The following is a 23,139-nucleotide window of genomic DNA, read 5'->3' as shown; positions in this document are numbered from 1 at the left end:
GCTGGTATCAGGCACAGCAAAGACCTAATTATTGTTCTGATCCACTAAGCAACAATCGCCTCTACTGTAAACTGAGCGATGCATTCCAGACTTCATCCCAGAATACTTCTGAGACCAATAAACTTGGATATACTTGGAAGCAGCATTTCTTTATGGGTGCACGCCAGGGAGATACTGGGTTCCAGATAAATCTCCAGAGCAAGTCTGTTGACTTCAGTCCATTTACTCCAGGGATGAAGCTGGCTCGGTGTCTTTCCTGAAGAACTGCTGGATAATAATGATTCCTATTTAATTAAAAAGCACGCCAAGAGGAATTTCAGGGTTTAGAAATGTGCTTGTCACTCAGATGAATTTATACTCGGACAGAAAAAGTTTGCTTTGTTTTTCGTTTCTCCCCAGGACACATACACAATTATCTCCGAAACGTCCCTGGGCTTGAATCCACAGCGGTGTCTCTGGGTCTGCGGTTTGATTATTAGAGGTTGTTGCTTGCCTGCCTCTCTCATCTGTTGTGCAAGCCAGTTCCTCTGCCCTGAATTCACTCGGAGCTTCTGACAACACCACATTCCTTAACGTGCCATTACCAAACTAGTAAATAAGCACTGCTCTGCTCTCTTGCTCCCTACCCTAAGCCAAAGAGACTGGGTACTCCTCTCCGGAGCACCTTCCATTTTAGAGACTCTTTGGGTAAAGCAACACACAGTGAGGGATCTCAGCTGCTGATCTACCGCCAAACACACTGGACTGCCCTCCTGCAGAGACAGGCTCTTGAATTAAAATCTTTCCAGCAAGCGAAGGGATGTGTTTGACTTACATTTGGAAAATATCAGCGAGATAGTCCCCACTTGGAGACCTTGTGAAGAGGGAATGTGGGAGGTAAAGGAGGAGAGGAGGTGAGGAAAGCTTTTATCTGCAACAAATTTGTTAAGTACAGAATTCGAATCTGGAAAGTATTAAGCTTATAAAGTTTCCTGTGGACAAAAGTCTCCCTATCTCTGCTGCACCCACCTTGCTTATCTGGACTGTATTTCTTACCCTTCAAGAACACTTTTTTACACGAGCACTATCCTCACAGCATTCCACTGGAGCAGTCCCACACCATCCTCCCAGCGCAAAGCACCATATTCCCTTTACTCCACGCCCTGCTGCTTTGATCGAGCTTTTTCTATCGGTTTCGTCGTTCTCCTATAACAACCTTAAAATGGCAGCACTGCTTACAGCCTTTCCTCTCCATCGCCTCAATTCTCCACCAAATCCCATGTCAACATCTGTACAGGGCACATCTCTTGGCTTCGTTGCGGATGTGCCAACAAAGAAGTTGGCCCAACTTCTCTGGAAACGTTCCATCTAGTTCAGAAAAGTAACTCTGAGCAACCTACCACACTGCTAATCCTTTGTCCATTTTTAGAACTGATTCTTTTATTGTTCTGAAAAGTCCAAATAAGTATTTTTTCTCTTCTGGTTTTCATGTCAGGGCAGAGGTGCCAAGCTACTGTGAAAAGAAGCATTTTACTCCCTAGCACTTCCAGCCAGAAGCAGAAATAGACAACTTCAGATTTTTCCTGTGAGATTTCTCTCCTTGCTCTGGATAGAGAAATATATCTCACTGCAAAGACTCATCTTCAAACGTGACTGCTCCTGCAGTTTGTGCCTCCAAAGGTCTCAGCAATGAATCGTAGGTTTTGTACATCATGGCTCAAATTTAGGACACTGGGTAAGTGTTTTAAAATCAGGAATAACAACAGTGACGCAGAAACTGAAGCCAGTTTGGGCACTCTTAAAAGAAGCATCCAAAACATTGCACGCAGTCAGTCACCAAAACCGGACTCCAATTCTGCTGACATTTGTACATCCCTAATTCTTGTTCTATATTTGCAGCACAAACAAGACCTAAAGCAAGAGCAGAGCTTCACTGTGTCGTATGGTCCACAACAATCAGCCTGTGTCCTGATCTTCATGGAAAAAGGCAGCTCCAGGGGATGATCAGGGACGTACGGAGGTATAACAGGTCCTTGCAGACAAGCAGCAGGGCCACGTGTGAGAGAAAAGCTTGTCTCAAGCCCTGTGGTTTCCTTCTTGCCTCCCTTGACCTCTTCCTTCTCTCCTGTTTTCTCCTGATTCCTGTCTGCCTCTTTTAATTATTCACTCTGTGCCTGTGCCTTTTGCGTGCAGAACATTTTGTGAAAAAGCACGGAGAAAAGATACTACTCAATGATGCATATTCATACTTCTGCTGAAACTGTTGTTTGGATATTTCAAAGTGCTTTTCAGACATGGTGAGCCAGGAAAGAAAAATTAATCTTGCAAAAATTTGCACACTTCTAAATGTCTTTTTCCTTGTACCCGAGGCAGAACAAAGACTCTGGCCTGGGTTCAGCATGCCTGCCCTTCTACAGGTGCCCTGATGCAGAAATTAGAAAATCCAGAGAAACCATTCCTCTGTAAGAGGCTTGGCAACTAATCCGCTTCCACAAACCATTTCCATGTTGTGGCTAATGAATAAGACTCAAAGGCTGTATGTTAGCAACACTGCCTCTTCATGGGTATAACCCAAAGGCAGAGCAGATGAAACGGAAGCACAGAAGAGTGCCGTGGAAGAAATGCCACCTTGCTCAAGGACCAGTCCTATGCTCTTTCTTACTGGAAAACTTTGCCTCCTTCCCAAGTTCAGTAACACTGAATTGCTGGTTTGTGCTAATGACATCTGTCACTTACCACTGTGCAGCACAGAGGCCAGAACCACCAGAGAAGAACCAACGCCAGCAAGAGGAACAGGATCAACAAAGCGATAGCCAGGATCGTCCCGTCTGACTGGAAGAGAAACACAGAAAGCGTGTGAGCACGACTGACAAAAAACTCCTCGCCTGTGCATCCTGCTTCCAGGCAAGCGCATTTCCCAGAGGCCGTTGCCATACTCCATTTGTTTTTCAGACAAAATGCAGTTTTCCTCCCTCCTCAAGCATCCAAATGTGGCACCCACCCCCCTTGCCCTCATTGCAAAGAGGCTGAGACCTCTAGTTCGCCTTCCAGAGAGTTATAGGATTTGTCTCAATCTCACAATCACATAAAACACTTCAGGTCAAAAGCCATGTATTGTGAAGAGTGAAAAGAAGATTTTAAAGAGCTCACGACGCGATGTTTCATTAGAGTTTAACCATTCTCCTTTCCTTGTAACTCTTCTCCCCGCTTGCAGTATAAACTTGAGAGCAATGTCAGAATTCAAGTTTGCTCCAAACAGAAAACTTGAAGCAAGATCTCCGTGGGCCCATGGCTCGGGTCATCCTGCTCTTCTTGGCAGTGCTGAGTCAGGGTCCTTCTGCCATGAGCTCCGCAAGGAGATTTGAACATACAGACCATCGCAGCAACGTGCAGGGGTTTTGCACATCAGAAGCCATTAACTCTAGAAGATCCTTTCCTCTCGAACTGGGATACTTCCCTCATTTAAAAAGGCATTTGCAGTTCCCTGATATCGATTAACAACACGAGCTGCTCCACAAGCCAGCTCAATCCAACAATCAAAAGCAAATGCATGATATTTCTCGTTGTAGAGTTTAACCCAAAGCAGATGTTCTTGGCTTCCTGAGGCATGCCAGCGTCCCTGTCCCACACCTCCCCAGTATCAGCCTCCTCCGAGAGAAGCAAGCAGGCAGTCCTGACTTAAGCTTGTTTGACACGTTCTTGAGGTACGGGCCAGACATCTAAAAAACTCCCACCCAAGTGTCAAGATGACAATGCCAGATTAAGGACGGATTCAAGAACAGACTGACCCGTAGGATGGGGAAATTGGGTGCCTGCTTAAGTCACTCTAATTCAATGGCCAGATGATCTCTCAGCATACCATAATGGGAAGAGTAATGGAAAAAAAACCCAAAACATTGGGTTGAGAGCATTTTCCAAACTCTCTTCTGGTGCAGAAGGCATTTCTGGAGAACTTGGATCAAGACAACCTGATCTTTGACACTTGGAAGCAAAAGAGAGATAGTCCATACAGGAGACAAATTCACCCAAGACATCTCTGAAATGGAACTTGGACCTCAACACAAAACAAACGCTCATTTGAGAAGGTAGAGCTGTACGTTTGGTGCTGTTCCTCCAGACAGAAAGAAGAAAGTCACATCCATCATTCGCAAAATGGAACCTCCTGATGCTCTACACTTCAGAAAATGTGATCCTGACTCTCTGCTGCCATGAAACTGTAGAAGAAATAAGGCTTTTAATGTCGCATCTTTTGCCCCTATACTTAAACAAATATTTTGCCATTAAGAAGTCTAAAATCAATTTGCAAAAATACGAAACAAATTAAAGCAGCCTTTTAACTATTTTAAAAACAGGTTTTTGGTTTCCCCCCCTGCCCCCAAGACAAACTGAAAAGACCAATTTTTATATTGTCCTAACACATCTGCTTCTCTGCAAAGCAGCTGCTGTGACCAGCTGGGATTCTGGGTGTCACAGCAGCAAAACCCTCCAGAGGACATCGAAGGCTTCGATTTGCCAAGGCTTTTCTGAGAAAAGCCCAGCAAGTCAGACCAGGACAAAGCACACATACCCAATAGATCCTACTATAAAAATTTGGGTTGTTTTATCTTTATTTTGTCACTTTTTGCTAGAATTTAGACATCATTCTGTGTAATATCTATGGTTTTATACGGCTAGAACTATGCTGAGATTAAAAGGGCCACTTTTTTGAGCTGCGTAAGAAAGAAAAAGGAAAATATGCCTGCTAAAATAGGTTGCAAAAGTTCCACTGACATTTTGAAATCTCTCTCCCAGTCTTATAGTTGGTTAGAAAGGGCTAAAGCATTTGAAATGTCTGCTTTCATTCCATTTTTTTTTTTTAATCAAAATTTGGAAGAAAATACAAATGCTCATGGAAACACTGAACCACAGAATAATTCAATGAGTTCTATTTAATGCTTGCTGAATAAAGGCTGTCGATTCAGACCAGGAAAACTTGCATTTTAAAAGACAAAAAAAAGAGAATTTTTACACTAAACTAGTGAATTTTCCAGGGGAAAAAAAAATCTATGGAGACAAAGTGTGGCCAACTGCTAAATATACACAGTTATCTGAAATCAATCCATAGGGAATAGGGAGATCAACAGCCTAGACCTCCCTTACACCTGACGGGCTGAGAAAAGCCCGACGGCCGAGGTACTCACCAGGACTTCTGCCAAACGCTCAGCGCGAAGCACTGGCAGCCGCCTTCTTGGCAAGTGTTCAAGACCTAGACCATACCTGGAGTCATTGTTTTGAAATGCCTCGCAAATGCATCAAGAAAAAGAGTGCGCTCTTTAAACGACCTTCCAAGATGCTACACATTCAATAGGTTAAAACCATGCAGGCTTCAAAACAAACACGCTGGTAGAGAGAGCAAGGCAGCCCCTCCTTGAAGACTTGTTTCCCTGGCCAGAGCCCCGCAAGGGCAGGAAAATTCTACAAGTGCTGCTGGCAGCTGAAGAACAATGGAGAACAACCCCCGGAAGATAACTGTCGAATAGAAAGATAGGAAGAAATCTGAAACAGGACACACCGGAGGCATTTCCTCACCCATGGGGTGTGTGCTTTCACTCAGCAGTTATTGTGGAAGTGCTACAGACCACCACTGGCCCAAGACAGAAGGCTGCCCCACCTCTTGGCCTCTGGGTACCTCCTGGAGAGAAGAGGGATGGCAAAGTCGGATCCAGTAACCGACGTGGGTTATTTCCTTCAACCTGCCCACAAACATTCCAGCGTGTGCTGTCCTAGAAAGGCACGCACGCCTCTGCCCTGGGCAGAAGGTCAGCACGAGGCAGGTGGGTGCTCGTTCGAGCAGCGGTGGTCACGCCACGGAGGAAATGACTCGGCCTCCATGGTTCTTTTGCTACTGCCTCATTGCCTGAAACCAAGCTCCTGAAATCTCACCCCAGGAAGCACGTACGCAATCACGCCGAGGGACGCGGCTAAGGATCTGAGATTTGTTAAGGCGCCTGTTTCATCTGAGACACGCTCGGTGCTTCCAACGCAGAAACAAACATAAACCAGCCCACAAACAGCCAGATTGTTGGCTTTTCAAGGCAACTATGGCTCATTTCTGAGGGTTTTCCAGATAACGTTGCCACACACCAGATGGGCATTTTTTGTTATGTTTGAGTTCAGTTTGTTTTTTCCAACCTTCTTATTTAATATTTTATTTCCTTGTTTTGCACCTCGTTGTGCTGGCATTTGCAGCACATGTTAGCAATTCCAGAAAGGTAACCTGGAATAATGACCCCAAACTGCACAGCCCCTCAAAAGATTCAACTACTGACGTTCAGGAGTGACGGATGAAGTCCTAGGCGCACCTCATACGTGCTCTTGTGTACTGTGGCTGACAAATTAATGCACTGCTGATTTATAGGGAGAGGGAGGTGGGCAGCATGCATGCTTGTTACCACAGCAGTAAATGGATTTGACTTTAAGCATGTGTTTAAATGTGCTGACTTCATGCTGTGCCTAAGAGGGATTGTTAAATACACAGAATCACAGAATGTTTGGAGTTGGAAGGGACCTCTAGAGATCATCCAGTCCAACCCCCTGCCTGAGCAGGGTCACCCAGGGCAGCCCCACAGGAACGCGTCCAGGCCTTAGAGGCTGGGTTCAGTAAAAGGATTTAATCCTAGCTCCTACAGACTTCACTGGAAAGCAAGAAGCTTAAATATTTAATCTGGTTCTGCACTCACTACTCTGGCAAACAGGAAGGATGCACCCTACCAGCTAGCCGCTCTCAGGATCACAGGCAGCCGGTCAGTCCCCTGTGCTCTGCAGAACCTGAGGAAGCCTTTTCAGCTGTTCACCGCAGCAGAGGACCTCAGGCAGCTCCGTGATGTTTCCTCCAGGGCAGGCTGGAAAGCTGCCGTCGTCACTGCGTCGGGGCGAGGAGCGCAGAACCACCCGCACTGCTACCGAGCCTTGGGAACAGCCGCATGGAGAGAGCCCTTTCAATAAGTCTCACTTCAGAGTGACTTGTCACAACAACAACTTAAATAACGCCACTGCCAAACCTTAGGTGCTTTACAAAGAGGAGAAACATGGTTAATGTCATTCCAGAGACAGGCAAGACACGAATGGCTGCTGTATCCCAGTCCTTTCTTATGTTTTCCAAGCAGGAAGAGCACTAACATGCTGAGGTGTTAGTAGGTAAAGAATTAAGTGCTTTTAAAAAGCTTTATGAAAATATTGAGTACAGCTTTGAACGAGCATCCAAAAATCAGACAGAGGTTTACTCCCTGGAGAGAAAGGAGAAGCAGCTTTAACGTCCTACTCCATAGGGGAGAGGAGGACCAAGGAGGACCCTGCCTTTTCACACCAGAGACACAGGCAGCTTTTAGTGTGCAGGAGACACTCTCTGCCCAACTCTCCTGGGGACTCTGCCACCACAGCAACAGAAACTGATGTCTATTATTTATTTGATCACACACAGGATTTTTATTTTTTTTTTAATATAACAGAAACAATTTGGCCTAATTTCTGAAAGGAAATGAAAACTCCCTGAATGCCCTGTTCTGCAATGCTGGCCTCTGATCGGCATCTTGAGTGGGAGCCAAGCTCAGCAGGGGATGTGAGCACGAAACTCCTGTCCTAGGTCACCCAGTGTAGGTGTTCTCAGCTCCTTTTTTCCAACTCTTACTGTGCTGTGAAACGAGATGCCCTTCTGGCAATGGTGTGTTTCCCTCCTCTCTTTCCAGAGCCGAAAGAAAATGAGAGCCCGCTTGCAAAAGACTTTTCCAGCATCCTACGTTATTCGCTTTACAGCAAAGCCTCACCTCAGCACACGCTGTACAAACCCAGAGCGAGAGACAAGTCTCATCCTGAAGAGTCCTCTCTCCAGACAGAGCGGGCAGACACATGGTGGGAAGCGGGAGTAAGCACGACTCCCTCTGTCACAGGGAAAAATCTAGTTCTCTAATCCTTGATTGCTGTGTTTATGCTTACAGAAACAAGCTGAACTTCTCCTTCAGATGAAATCCTTCACAGTTTGCAGCTAAGCAGAAGTGTTCACAAGACTCCTGCGAGGCAGATGCGGCAGAACCGATGGGAGGACTCATGTTTGCCCCCTCTTGGGCCGGTGCCTCACGCGTAAGGCATTGCACCCGGGATCCTGCACTAAATACAGCTCTGGTGGGAGAGTTTATGAAAAACCACTACGTGGAAACTCGCTGCTGACTGATGAGCTGTCCCTCTTCAATTGCATATAACCCCGCTATATTCAGAAGACAGAGAGCTCCCCGTTCAGAGATGCTGAGGACCAAAGGACCTTCCCGTACTCTTTGACTTTCTAGCCCCCTTGGACATCCCATCTGGGTTGGTAAAATAAATTCTGTTACTGTTTCTGACACAAAGCTCCTGACCCCTGAATTTCACCGCCAAGAGATCTCATCTAAACGAACCAAAGGCTAAAACAGCGGTAAAACTTCATGCTCAGGTCTCCTGGTCATGCCATTACCTGCTCAAGTCAAACGTCAGGGGTCACAATTTCAACAGTCTCCCTGCAGGAAGCAGCGGAGATCAAAGCCTTCAGCACTCTACCTACAGAGAAGTATCTCAATAACCACACCTACAGCTCCAGGCAGAGGTCACAGCACCTCGTCCGGCCTCAGAGTTTTGTCCTGGAGGTGAGCATCTGGGTCTTGGCTTTGTGGCTGGAACGCCAGGGGTCTGAAATTGGCTAGCACAAAGGCAGAGCCCTCTTAAGTGCTCTCTTTAGGCTCAGTTTGCACTCAAACTTGCCCTGAATAAACCCCAGCAGCTCGAGTGTGCCCCCGACAGTGCCCGTTTGGTTCTAGATGCTTCTCTTGTGCCTGAGGAGCTTCTGTTCTGGAAGAGTCATCTCTTGTCCCCCAACACTTGTAGCTAAACAACAAAACCTTGGAGGTGAAACCTAAGCGGTTATTTTGGTTTCCATTCGTGCCTGAAGGCAGCTCTGTATAAGAAGTATGTTAAATCCATTTCAGGAGGTGAAAAGCAAATGGAATAATAGACAAAATTCTGTGGAATTAGGCTTTGTCATAACTGCAACCATTTATGGCTTGACTTCGGTTTACTTCTCTGCGAGGCAGGAAAGGAAGGAAAACAGCATGCTGCAGCTCGGGAATGTCTTGCCTCTGTGCATGTCTCCAAGATTTGCAGCATTTAAGCAACACTTAAGTAAAATATCTCAGGAGCACCCTCCTTGAGCTACCAGTCTCATAGCCACGTCGAGCTGAAGAGGAGAAGCTCCTCACTGGCCGTTCCGGGCAGCATGCCTCGAGGGTGACAAGGTTAAGAGCGTGCCAGCACGACCTGAACCCCCACAAGATGTGTTTGGGGTAAGTTTCCTTCTGAAACTCAGTTTAAATTGAAATCACATTTTCAACGGAAAAACATTTCAGCAAAATAAAACATTTTGTTTCAAACACAGTTTCAAAGTGCTCCGTTTCAACTTAAACAGCAAACAGGATTTCACTATCAGAGGTGCACACGCAGGCAGAGATTACAAAGCACATATTTTCTAGTTAATTCAGCATTGGCACAGGAAAAAACATCTGTATATCCACAAAATGTTTTGATGTTTCCAAACTAAGATTCTGAAAACTTCTATTCTGTGATTCTGCCCTCATCTCCAATTTATTGGCCGCTTTTGTGAATCCCTGTTTTCCAAACCGTAGGAACATGCTGTTTGTAATATGCCCACCACACTTAAGGGTACTGTAAACCAGCCCATGGAGCAATGTTAGAGTGAAATAATCTCCACACATTTAACTCTTAGCGTGACCTGCCTTAAAAAAACATTCACTGCCTATTATACTTGCTGAATAGAGGATTTAAGAGCAATTTCTTTTAGAAACAAACCTGAAATCGTATGCCCTGGAGTGCCCACAGAGCAATACCTCAGCTAATAAAACACAGGTCAAGGACGTAGGAAAGTCGTTAAACTTACTCTGCTGTGGTTTCATAAAGCTTCTATTGATACAATAGCGCATGCACGTTAATTGCCTGCAGACTCAGGAACACTGATAACTAGCAGAGCCTTCATTATGCAGCCCAGAACAAAGTCACAATTGAAAAAACCCCTACTTTAGCACTGAATTACAATCCTTTTGAATGCAAAAAAACCTTCAGTGAAGGGCATAATTAGTTTTTACTACAACCCTGCAGTGCTTTCTTGATTTTCTTTTTCTTTCTCCATATTTAAAGATCAAATCCATCCACTATTGTTTAACTCAAAGGTGCAAATTCCTTCAGTTTTTCAGGCAGCCACAGAAAGAAAACCAGGATACCTAGAGGTAATAAAGCTGTGCCAGTACCTACCTCCTTTTGTCAAACGCAAAGCCTGCCGACATTAGGAAATAGAGTTGTCCTTTCAAGCTGACTTCAGTGATTTCTGCACCCTCACTCCAGCACCTCAGGTAAGGAGGGACTGGTATCTACTGGCACTGGATTGGACCCTGATAAGGGCAAGCCCAGTTTAGGCACCGCACATGCCTCCCAAATGCAGTCACATCCCCAAACTGCCCTGACCCAGCATGTCCCTCTTCAGCTGAAAGGCGCCCTTCTTCACATAGAGTCATAAAATCAGTCAGGTTGGAAGAGACTCTTGGGATCATCGAGTCCAACCATTCACCCTACTCTACAGAGCTCACCCCTAAACCATCTCCCTCAGCCCCACATCTAAACCACCTTTAAACACCTCCAGGGATGGGGACTCCACTCCCTCCGTGGGCAGCCTGTGCCAACAGCTGACTGCTCTTGCTGGGAAAAAACTTTCCTACTGCCCAGTGTAACCCTGCCCTGTTGCAGTTTGGAGCCGTTCCCTCTTGTTCTATCGCTAATCACCCGTGAGAAGAGCCCAGCTCCAACCTCTCTACCACAAGGTAGCTGTAGAGAGTGATGAGGTCTCCCCTCAGCCTCCTCTTCTTCAAACTCAACAGCCCCAGCTCCTTCATTCATAACTCCTCTAGCCCTCCTCCTGAAGGAACCAGATGTGACCTGGAAAGACATCCCTTAGGAACTGGATACACATGGCAAATAAAAATGAGTTTCAATCAATGCTGGTCTAAGGCAAGTCTAATATCCTGCCACAGAATTGTTCTCCCAGCCCACGTGTGGGTACCTCCCTTGTCTCGCCTTCCTGCAAAGAAGCATCATGTGTTTCTCTCTAGGTGATGCAGAGAGCACAGGAATATCACCCAGTGATGCTCCTGGCTCTTCCAGTCCAGAGCTGCCCAAGGAAGACCTAGTTTACGCTGTCACTGCAGCCCTGCAGTTCTCAGCTCCCTCCCAGTTTTGAGCCTGAGAGTTAGTGCAAGAGGTCATTAGTGGGTTTTTTAGGGAGCATTTTAGAAAATGAGCAAAGACCTATTTTAATTCCCATCCTGGCTTCTCTCCGAGATGGTCTCTTTTTTTGCACCAAAGAACTTGGCAGCAGCCCTCCTCCGGAGAGCAGAACAGGACTGACTTCCTGCCTCTGAGCGCTGCCTCGTCAATTATTTCCTCCATTGCACGTTCCCTTTCCTGGCAGCGCCCGGTGCACAACCTGCTCGGTGCACCTCTGCACGCGTACGCGTCCATAAAGCCGCATTTAACACCTTCTCCTTCTTTCGGTTCTTCAAACTCTTAACACAAATCCCTTTTCAAGAGCTTCTCAGCTCCACCAGCTGTTACTTGCTAATTCCTTCTCAAGCAGTGTAAAAACTCAGAGCAGCGTGTGCTCCGCAGGCGTTAACAGGCGCAAGTGAAGGCAACGCACCCTCTGCTCATTCCACTCAAGCCTGACGTGGGGCAACTTTGCACTTTGGTGCTATGCTGAGGCTAATAGCTAAGGAAAAGAAATCATTTATTTTCTTTTTAGTCTTAGCACTAGTGGAAGCTGAGGATGCTCAGTTCCCATTGCACTTGTGGTCTTAAGCCTTATATTATACTGTTACAGGACGGGGATTTTATGTTTAGCAGAGAGCAAACTATAGTTCTTCGTGTTTTCAACTTCTAAAGGTCCACTGATGTCAGCTGTAGGATGAAACTACTTTTTTTAACTCTCATCATTAGTTATCTGCCACCCAATGAAGATATTCTGGTCTCTCAGATAAAAGGTAGGAAGCGTGCAACCACACTATAACACCTGTAGCAATATGAGTTGCTATCTTCTGGACTGGGAATGGAGGCTACAGTAATATTTATTTTTAGCCTTAGTGTCTCTTTTGTAAATGTAGGCACATTAAGAAAAAAATAAATCTGATGTTAAAAGCTAAGAGAGAGGAAACCTATCACAGCAGCAAGAAATCAGTCTTTCACGATATGTGAAAATACAACATCTATGTACTGTAAAGTCACACACAGAGTCAGAGAATCACAGAACGTCAGGGGTTGGGAGGGACCTCTGGAGATCCCCCAGTGCCACCCCCTGCCAGAGCAGGGTCACCCAGGGCAGCCCCACAGGAACGCGTCCAGGCGGGTTGGAAAGTCTCCAGAGCAGGAGAACCCACACCCTCTCTGGGCAGCCTGGGCCAGGGCTCCGGCACCCGCACAGCCAACAAGTTTCTCCTCACGTTGAGGTGGAACTTCCCATGTTCTAACTTACACCCATTATTGCTTGTTCTGTTGCTGGGCACCACTGAGAAGGGATTGTCCCCTTCCCCTTGACCCTCACCCCTCAGCTATTTCTCTACATTCATCAATCCCTCTCAGCCGTCTCCTTTCCAGGCTGAACAGCCCCAGGTCTCTCAGTCTCTCTTCCCAGCAGAGACGTTCAGTCCCTTGATCCCCCTCATAGCTCTCCCTTGGACTCTCTCCAGTAGGTCCCTGTCTCATTTCACAAACGTCTCAGGTTTCTGAAGCCCTTGCTGCAGTCACTGCCAGCTTTGTTCAGTTACTGGGCACTTTTGGCCGGTGCCAGCACACTGCATAGAGACCTCTGTGGCGGAGACCCAAGGCACCTCATGCACCTGCGAAGCCCAGCCGCAACTGTGACTGCAGCACAAAGGCCGAGGAACAAAGATTATTAGAAGGGGTGAGGGTCTTTCACCCCAAAAGGGGCCTCTGTCTAATTTGAGTTGTGCAACAGAGACAGACAATGGCAAGTTCTGATAACTAAACCTTATTTATAACCAAAATACCTCCTTGAAACTCAGAACTGGAGGATCCAGTTGCTAAACAGATGCCCAGGATACATTCACAAGCCTCGTAAAGAATGCTTTCAAGGGTAGTCTCCTCCTGAAATCCCAGTCCAAGCTGCCACAACTGATTTCAAGGGTTGAAGAGAGGAAGGGTTTTAAATCCACATTGGATTCTCTAGAGAAGGGATTACCTTGTGCAGAAGAACACCGCGGAACAAGCTCAGCTTCTCTCTGGGTCAGTGGGATGCCACAGCCTTAAGGGGAATTCTTTAGAAGCAATGCCTTGCCCCTAACGTGTGCTTGGCCTGTGCAGGCTTCAGAGTTCAGGGGTGCCACGCAGCACCTGCTGCCAGCAGCAGAGCTCACCGGGGTGTCCCCACACGGCTTTGCTCTCTTTTGCTTGAGTCATACAGGAACAACACCTCCCCGTTGCTCTCTGTATGGAAGGGGGGATTCCTTTCCCCGCAGGGAACTTTCAAATGAAAGAAAAAGGTTATTTAAAAGGTACAGGTATAGAAAAGCCAACTTTGGAGAAACAGATCAGTAACTCTCCAAGACAAGCAAGCCGAGAGACAAATCCATCAAATACTTCCAGCCAGCTGAGCTCTGTCTCATTGGAGATGCTGGCATCTTACCCCAGGCTAAGCACATAAACAGCACGCTGTCTCCAAATCTTAAGAGCACTCATTCCAGCCATTCCCCTGTTCTGTTGGGGTAGCTGCCAGTGGTCACACAGCCCAGGCCAAATAACACCCTAAATTACATACTCAGGACAGTCCCGTCTTAGTTCAACTGGGTAATACGTAAGTTAGTGGGGAGCAGGATTAAACTGCTGTCTGCAGCCCCTGATTTACACGGCGTTACCCTCTTGCTTCTGAAATGAATCCAGCCACTGCTCGCAGCTTCACCAGAAGCCAGCCAGCGATGCTTGGGCTGGGGTGTGTAGTCAGCAAAGCCGCTGAGTGAAAAACAGCCTTGGCCATCCCCAGAGAGGGCACAAGCGAGCTCGATGTTTACACGCAGCATCACTCTGCCCTAAGCTAGAGGGTTTCATCTGCATCCCATAATTTAACAGAACAAATGTTTTGCCCAACCGCAACAGCTCCAGTGTTTGGCCCGCTTCTGACAGATAAATGGATAAATCACCGCATTCCTTCAACAAGCAAAACCCCTTTTTGTCCACAGAGCTCCTTGCTGATACACGGGGCCCTGCCTGTCCAGGGCTGGGGCAGGGAGCCTCTGACGGACAGAGGGGCCCAAGCCTCACGACTCCTTCTGCCCTGGATCACACATCTTGCCTTGCCCTGCCCCAGCGATCCGCGCGCACGCACGCTGCAGCCCCTGGGGACACGGCTAACGGGAGGGACTCACATCCACCGAAACAAAAAAAAATCTCCTCTACTAACTCGGTTCTATATTTTTTCTTTCTTTCACTCTTCTGTGAGGTAAAGACTGCACTCTGAAAACTGAGCAGTCCCCAGAGTCAAAGTTTTTTTACCATCTCCAGAAAATGACAACTCCACCTTTAACTAAAGGCCACCCCCGCACGAGACTGGGGAGTCAAGCTTTGCTCTGACTGATCTTTCCTTCTGCGCCAGACAGACCCTGCAGTCAGTGCGGTCTAATCTGGCCTTGACAGATTAGACAAGTAATAGACCTTAATGCTGGAAAGTGAGATGTATTTAAGTGTCTCCCCGACTAAGGGGACGAAATCAGCCGTCATGTGTGTCTTCATTTCTAACCTTCCCTCCTTTTCTCCTCCTTGAAATGCTTTAGCAGATTTTACACCTCAAGGGGGAAAAAAATGCAAAAAATTACTTCAGTTAGGCAACATGTACTGAAGCAAAAGCTCTGGCTGTTCCCAGAAAGGGTCAGTTTATACCAGAGAGGCACGTGCATTGTTGCTGTCAGGGACACAAAACACTGCTGCTTACTAAAGGGGACGAGCACACCGAGCCCTTTCTGCCACGCATTCAGTATTTGAATGTGAAGGCAGCAGAGTCTGCGAAAAGCACTTTGAACTGGCAGCTTCACAAAAATGACGGCACTGGGCAAGGCAGAAAGTCCAAGTATCCCATTTTCAGCAGCTGGCACTCGGTGTCAGAAAACTCGACGTGAGCACAGGAGTACTGAGCGCGCCTCCCTCCCCGCCTCTGGCAATCCAAGAGTCGGGTCTTGCTCAGCTACAGAAGAGAAGCTGTGATGTGCTTCTAGAAAAGTCTTTGTTCCTTTGTTTCTTTCCAGAAAGTGACCTACCCGTCTAAGATGAAAAGCGTTTTCTTTCTTCTAGAGTTTTCACTGCTCAATAAAACTAACATTTACGTAGCTGCCTCATTCCTAGGAGTCCTTAGACATTACTTAAAGTCAGGACCTGTGCTAGTATAAAAGAGCTTTGCTCTATTAACCTATAAGGAACTGGCCCAGTTTCTTTAGCAAGAAAAACCTATTAAATAGTTCCATGTCTAGGCTCTATCCATTCTGATCTTCAAATACTTACACTCATAGCTTAGTAGTCAAAGTCTGACTGAATTTTCTGACGGTTCATTTTTGGTCTTTACTGGCTGGGAATGTGTCTGTCTGCTTCAGCTCTGCTCTTGGGTGAATTTTCTTTCCTGGAATACTTCCAGATGGTCCTTGAAAAGGAGTAGTTCAGAGAACAGGGCAGGTATTGTTTACAGGGCAAATGGCATATTTGCAGATTATTTACATGTTGCATAGGATTGTTCTGATGTGGAGCTACGTGAGAAAACAAAGAAATGGTAAAGCTTGTCAGGCTGTCAAGCCTCTTATTTTGCTTCTTCTCCCATTTCCGGAGCAGGCCTCTTTCCAAACTGAACTACAGCACAGAGAGGAAACCCGAAGCTCGGATTGCTAGTTTGCACACAGAGAAGAAAACTGTAGGTTTTTTTCCGTGTTTGTTACCATCCTGCTTCGGCTGCAGATCTTCAAAGAGACCTAACTTTCAGGTCTGCAGCCAATTAAATAAGTGCACATCTTGTATACGGGTATTTCCAGGACTGGAGCGCTTGTAACCTTAATTAAAGAAAGGACTGTAGTCTCAGAAAACAATTTCATCTTTAAAAAGAATTTGGAAAAGATAAGCACTACTAAAAAGACAAAACGCGTGTTCATCCAGAAGAAGGTTCCTCAGTTAGTGAGGCCTGTGATATAATTTTCAAAGCAGCCACTGCACGTCGCTGAGTTTAGGTTCAGCTGCAGGAGCTGGATTTGAATTCTGGCTGCTTCGCTGCACTGCAAGTCCATTTTCCCAGTCTGGAGGCATCAGAGTAGCGGGCAGTGCCGTGAAGCATAGCGATTGTTGAAAGCTTCCTTACAGCTATTAAAACAATAGAAAAGAAACAGATATCTCATCTCCTATAACCTAGAAATAATAATTCTACCCCCAGAAGACGGCATATCGGGAAGGAATATTTTTTAAGAATTCTTTCCCAAGTCTTGCCTCATATGAACAGAACGTAGGAAAATATTCCTGTAATTTGCTGACAACATGCAAATACATTTTTGCCAGTGAGCAAAGAGAAGAAAAAAAAATAATTCCCTTCATTTGAAGGCATAAGGAAGTCTTTGTAAGTTTTGGAATATAAGCACTCACGTAAGCTCTGAACAGTGTCTCTCCATAAAATTGTGTTGAACAAGTATCAAGATCAAGTGACACAAAAGACTTTTCTCATCTTGTGCATCAGCTTTTGTGGACCACAGAGGCTGCTGGCAATCCGAGGGGATACAAGTTAGCCTTGCCCTTTTTCTATACGGACACACGACGCACCTTTACTGGACAGGGAGAAATGCAGGCTGTGGACAGGTTTTCAAGGCTTTCTGGCAAGAATGCTCTGACTTCCCAAAACCTAGTTTAAGTCAGTACCTGGGACAGGTAAAGTAGCGCCTCAGCCATTCGCTGTACAGAGCAGAGGTCTCTGCGTAGCAGAATAAAGCTGAGCAAGAAGAACTGCTTTGAACTCAAAGTGAATTCCTCCACTACCTCCTTTAGTACAAGTCATTTCATGCTCTCTTGCCAACAGTCACGACTTAGCAGAAGATGCATCTTCAGCAATACCATGAATTACAAATGTTTTTATTGTCCTTTGCCCGATTCCACCAGAGACTGAGTGCAGCAAGTCCCTCCTGGCAGCAGAGCTGCCAGCCATAAGGCAACTTCAGCACAGAATCACCTTCATTTTTTTTTTGGCAACCGTACTTGCTTCCAGCCAAAGGGTGTGAGCACAACTGTCACACAACTCTCACAACTAGCACCCACCTCTCACAACTAGCACCACCATTGCTGAAGAGGAAAGGGACTGGCTAACGAAGCCAGCAGACCTGCTGCTTCTTCACTGTGCAGTGGCCAAGCAGGCCAAGGTACCTCCGGACCACGGGCTGCTGTGCTCTGCATCCTGCAGACAGCCTGGAGCGTTTCCATTAGGGCACGCACGACACACAAAACGTTACCGCACTCACAGGCTCACCTTTAAAAGAGGGAACACCTTTGCACACCAGGCTTACTCAGCTCGGAAGCGCTAATACTGGTGTAACAAACACCTGTTGCTAAGTGCTTTACTGAATCCTTCAGGCACATGAATCAAAACTTACACAGTGTGTGCTGGAGATGATGACGGAGCTAGAGATGAAGCTCAGACCGTCGTTCATACTGACTTGAAGAGCTGCTTCCCTGAAAAACAACAACAGAAAAACCAAACCATAAGGAACAAGTCAGGCTAGCTAGTCCACAGTCCTTTACTAGGTAATCTCCTCTGGAGCCCGGGCTCCTGATGCACAGAAAAGACTTTTGTACAGGCAGATTCACGTTGGTGCTGCTCTCTGCCCTGGGTTCCAAGGCACAACAGTCAATTAGCCCAGCAAGCACAAGAGACAATGTCAGAATTACACACATATAAGAACAACAGAATACGACGAGATGATGCAAACCCATTTTTCCACAGGCAAAGTAAATATCTGAGTACGTAGGAAAAACATACATGCCAACTTCTTGTAGCACAGGTGCTGGGCAGAGTAAGTAGGTATCTTCTACAACAAAAGGCTTCTCATCTGCAAAAAAAAAGAGAAATATTGGTATTTATTATCAGGTCAGTAATACAGGCCTTAAAGACCAAGCTTAAATAACGTTTTTCCTGGCTCTTGATACATAAATATCATTCCACAAAGCCTTTAGTGCCACCGCTCCTACGAAAGGGCTGAGGACAACCTGCCCCTGCAGATGCCAATGCCTTGGGGCCACGGGAAGCCCCGCACCTACGGGCACCCACAGTGCCTTCGCCACTCTGACAGCTGCTCCGAACCGTTGAAATCTGTCACGCCACCCATCTAAGCCACAACAAAACCGAAGATATGAAGCTTTTTGAATGCTGAGAGGACGTTGTCACAGCCACTCTGTATGGGAGACCAGACAGAGCTGCCACAGATTACGCATAACGGAAAATAGCTGGATTAAGAAAATTGTGTAGTATGGAAAATTTTGCACTTCAAGGCAGACTAGTCTGAACCTAAATGAAACCTTCCAACCTAAATTATACTGTGATTTGAAATGTGGAGTGAGAAAAATTATCGATAGGCAGTTGCTTGGGAAACAGGAATGTTAGCAAATGCTCTTCTTTCGTGGATTTGAATCCACACTTTGTACCTTCTCTCTGGTGACCAGAGGGATGGGGATCCCAAGGAACTTCCCAGCCCATTTGCCCGCTGACTAGAGATTGGGCAGCTTGGCAGAAAACCATGCAGACAGGCTGGGTGGCTTTTGTTTCTTTTGGATTGGAAACCACACATTCCTGCAGAAATCTGCTGAATCAGCGTTTTCCAGGAGCACGTCAGTGCTTCAGAAAGCTTTCTACCAGCTGTACTATAACCAGCTCTAGGGCCTTCTACAGAGATGCTTCTAGACCTGAAATGAGAGCTGTTACCATATATTACCAGCTTCCTAAAATTTCCCTGTTAAAATTCTTATTTGGTTTGAAAGCTCCTCCTCTCCCGCCAGATTGCTTCCCCTTTGCCTCTCACATCTGCAGGTTTCAATTCCCATCTTGTAGCCCAGTCTTGAACCTTGTCACTCGCTACACTGCGGCGTGGAAAAGCCCTTCGTTTCATGGGGCTCTGTTGAAACCGGAGCACGATCCATCTCCACCTTGCTTTGCTATTTGAAGCACGGGCAGCAAACCCGGGGTCTCTCACCGTCTGAGCTGAAGTATTCTGACTGTCTGGTCTTTTGGTTTTGAGGAAGCTTGTGCAAGGTACAACTCCGTTTAAGGTGCCAGTGCAATGAGGAAAAGAAGCGCAAGCCAAAGAGAATACGGTGACCTGCTCTAAAGTGATTTCTGTGAGCCTTGGTCATTCTTCACTTGGCTGCCAAGATAAATTTCTTCGCGTCGATGGCGTCTAGTAATGATCGGGGCACCAGCAGCAAAGCCCTATCGATCCTGGCCCCGTTCTCAGCTGTAACTCGGCAGGGTTTACTCACAAGCAGGATCACACAGAACATTTTACTAGAGTGGAGGAGGCATAAAGATTAAAGACACAGACTGCAAGAGTTTGTCCCCTCATACGGAAGCAGGACTCACCAAGTGAAGCATTCTTTCCCAGACATTCCTAAACATTCCACTGCAAACAAAATTTTAGAAAGCAGTAGTATTGCTCTAGTAATTCCTATCACACGTTATAATCCCTATTTCATACTGGTGTATTTCTTTGCTTTGGCAGCGATATAAAAGAGTATTTCCTCAGGCAGGTTAGGAAATGTTTATTTTTTACACTCCATTAAAAAGAAAAAAATTGAAATGGTAATGAAAAGTTGTAACCTTAGTTGTAACCTGAAGTTTTCCTTATGTTTCCAGCTTCCAGCAAATCCCATGCCTACATGTAAACGCTTGAATTTGTGGGTTACCCACAGCAGTTATTTTGTTAAGGGCTGTTTGACACGGGCAACCAGCTGAAAGTGAAACATTTCAGCCAGCCCTGTGGTATTCACAGGCCGGCTTCGCTTTGCATCACGGCTCACCTACTGAGAGCAGCCTTCAGCTTCTGAGATCCCTCTCGATCCCTGCTCCTGGCCTGGAAAGTGCCGTATTATCAGTGTTTTTCCACCGCCTCCGTGCAAGAACACAGACGAACGCTTCTACTAGGCTAAACATCGGAAGCACGTGTTTTTAGCACAGGGTATTCCTCTGCAAGCCCCACACTATCTAGAGGATTACCTCCCCATTCGAAGGGAGGCCGGCAGACAGCAGGCATTGAAAGCCCGCGACAGCACGCATCCCTCCCTCCCTAGGGCCCGCAGAGCGCAGGCACTGGAGTTACGCCGAGCTTGCATCACATGCAGCCGCTCGGTTTTGCAACGGGGGTTACCAAACGAACCCGCGGCGTTTCCCGCTTCGCGCCGGCGCGGCAGATGTGCGGCGGTGGTTCATCTGGCCCTGCGGTTCTGTTCTCACCCCGATTTACGAAGATGTCATTAACTCCCATAAACTTATGACACTGTTGCGGCACACACATGCCAAGAGAACGAACACCAATGTCTTTTTTCTCCTCTGCTAGCACTGGCAGCAAAGGCCAAAGAATTCTGCGTGCCAGCATTCACTAAAACAAAAGCTGGCTTAATTTTGCAAGGCTTTGTACTTAGAACTCATCAGCTTTTTGTTTCTCTTTCTCTCCCTTCCCACTCCCAACTCGCCTCTCTAGAAAGTTTATCGGACTTCGAGTCCCAAGAGGGGACTCATGGCTGGCCAGGCTGGCTACAGGGAGAGATTATTTTGTTTGGAGAATGTGTGTGTTTCACCACAAAAATGAGTGACTATTTTCCTTCGCTCTAAACAAAAGAAGATCCATTTGGTTTGCATAACTCGGGCCATCTGACGCCTTCCTGGAAGACTTACATAGGGAAACCAAACAAAACAACACTTCTCATCTGCTATTGCATCTGTATCTGCAGGACGCGTTTGCGAGCGCACTGCTTCTCGCGGTTGCTGCAGAAAAAAACTTGCCGTATTCCTGTGCTTCGAGAATGGCCTGATTGCTCCCAAACTCTAGATCTCATGCCAAAAATCTGAATTTTGTGGTTTGGACTCCTCTCAGCTGACAAGACTAGTGGAAGAGCTGTGGAAGGTTGGGGGGCGGAGCGCTGTGCTCGACACCGCTGACTTTGCTGCCCAGGAAGCGATTTCTGTTCCTGGCTTGGCTGTGAGCTGCCCGGGTAACCTTGAAAAAATCACTTTGCCTCCCTTGCCAACTTTGTAGAAATGCTGCCCGGGACTTGATCGCAGCTCAGACACCAGTGAAGAGCTTGGCCATCTCGAGGACATACTGCAGTGCCTCACTTTGGAGAAAGTCTGCCCACGGGACTGGTTCCTTACCCCTGTACCTCCAAACACTGCGTCAAGCCAGAGAAGGTTCTCGCGGTGCAAAAAAACCCCGCGGGACACGGCACACACAGGCAGCTACAACTAATCAGTCCTAAGGCACAAACCGTTCAGAGCAGTTTGCAGGAATGGAGAAGGGTCAAACATCTCACAAAAACACCTCTGGTTTCTGCAGATGCCCTGTCAACAAGGTACTTTCTACTGCTCAAATTCCTGTAATTCGCTACCCAGCATTCCTACACCTTTTAACAACTATCTGTAGCCTGTAAAATCTATTACTCCCAGCATTAGTGAATAATTTCTTTTGCCATTAGCAGGGTGTAACCTTTTGGCAAGCCAGGACCTGGAGTCCTTCCCAGCCACAATAATAAAAGCCTCAACATATGTGTGATATTTTAACACAGAAGAGCAAACCTCAATAAAAGAGAGGTACAAAAACCCAAAGAAGGTGACCAAGACAGACAGCAGGACTTTCTTTTAGCCATATCAAGCTAAAATTAACAGCCTTTGCTTTGGTTAATGGTTCACCCAAGAGCCAACTGACGTACTGAAACAGACTGCAAAGATCCCTTCCAGAAGGGGTTGGAGGAAGCACAAAGCTTTCAGTTTGCCACTGCAATACCCAGGTGCTGACTGTCGGACTCGCAATAGCAGCAACGTTTTAGTCCAGAAAAGGCTGCAAAAGCTGTTAGCCAGACTTCCCATATATCACAGACTAACAATTTCCTTCTGTTATCCCCATGTTTATGATTTGCTTTCACCTAAAGCCCATCTCAGAAAACACCTAGTCCTCTGTTCCTAGGGAAGACTCTGCTCCATTAGGCTGGTACAGCCGAGCTGGGCGGGAGCCTGGCTGCTCTCCCATCCGCCTGTGCCAGCAGGGCCCTTCTCTGCACCCCAGCCCACCAGAGACTGGGAGCCCCGAGCCTTGGTGAGCCTGAGCAGTGCCACTGTCCCTTTGTCACCTCAGATGAGACAAAATCCTCCATAATTCTCTGCCCCACCTACCAAAGCACAATCTCTGATCCTCCCGGCAGGCTCCTCCTCTCACGCCACTCCTTGTGACAACTCTGCAAGCAAAGCTGTTATTTCAAAGCTGTTTTGTGGGGAGATTGGAATGTGGAAAGACACTGGACCACTCTCGGAGGTAGAGAAACTGTCTACGAGAAGGACCCATAAATCAGAAATGTTTTGTTAATGCCGTAATGAAAACCACATTGAGATCACGCTGTAATTGCTCTGCTTTGTGTAGGGACACAGGAGCTTCAAAGGCCAAAGCCATTCAGGGCAGAGCTAGCGGGTCGGGGGGAAGAGGCAGATAAGCACAGAACGATGATATCACACACAAAACAATCTGTAGATGGAGAAAAGGGATCTGGAAGGAGTCGCTTTTTCTCTGATGGGCTGTGCATAGCGCTCTGTTCGACAAGCACACGTAGCTTCGAGGCTGCGAACAGAACTTGGCAGAGCCCTGCGCCACGGATTTGCTCCCGCTCACAACTGGCAGCCCAGGAGAGCAGCCTGGGGTGCAGGACAAGAGGGGCGCTCCCTGGCAGGAGTCTTGGTCTGGCCCTGCAGCAGCTCCGCACCGATCTCAGAGCTGTTGCCATAAGCTCCTCCGTCATGTTTATCTGCAGAGATTTGCTGTCACT

General features: G+C 46.8%; 1 protein-coding gene across 1 annotated transcript in view; it reads right to left on the bottom strand.

The window, feature by feature from the left end:
- LOC104272533 (anthrax toxin receptor 1) overlaps window positions 1–23,139 on the bottom strand; it is a gene marked incomplete at its 3' end in the record, with an annotated part of 70,480 nt that overhangs the window by 16,627 nt on the left and 30,714 nt on the right. The window contains exons 11-13 of the mRNA XM_009867553.1: window positions 18,101–18,170; window positions 17,715–17,793; window positions 2,716–2,811 (exon numbers count right to left, since the gene is read on the bottom strand). Of these exons, the coding sequence (XP_009865855.1) occupies window positions 2,716–2,811; window positions 17,715–17,793; window positions 18,101–18,170 (245 nt within the window). The remainder of the gene's footprint in view (window positions 1–2,715; window positions 2,812–17,714; window positions 17,794–18,100; window positions 18,171–23,139) is intronic.

The sequence above is a fragment of the Apaloderma vittatum genome, unplaced genomic scaffold (genome assembly GCF_000703405.1).
Source record: "Apaloderma vittatum isolate BGI_N311 unplaced genomic scaffold, ASM70340v1 scaffold16374, whole genome shotgun sequence".
NCBI lineage: Eukaryota > Metazoa > Chordata > Aves > Trogoniformes > Trogonidae > Apaloderma > Apaloderma vittatum.
Note: the sequence above shows the minus strand (reverse complement) of the source record. Positions and strands in the feature narration are given on the sequence as shown.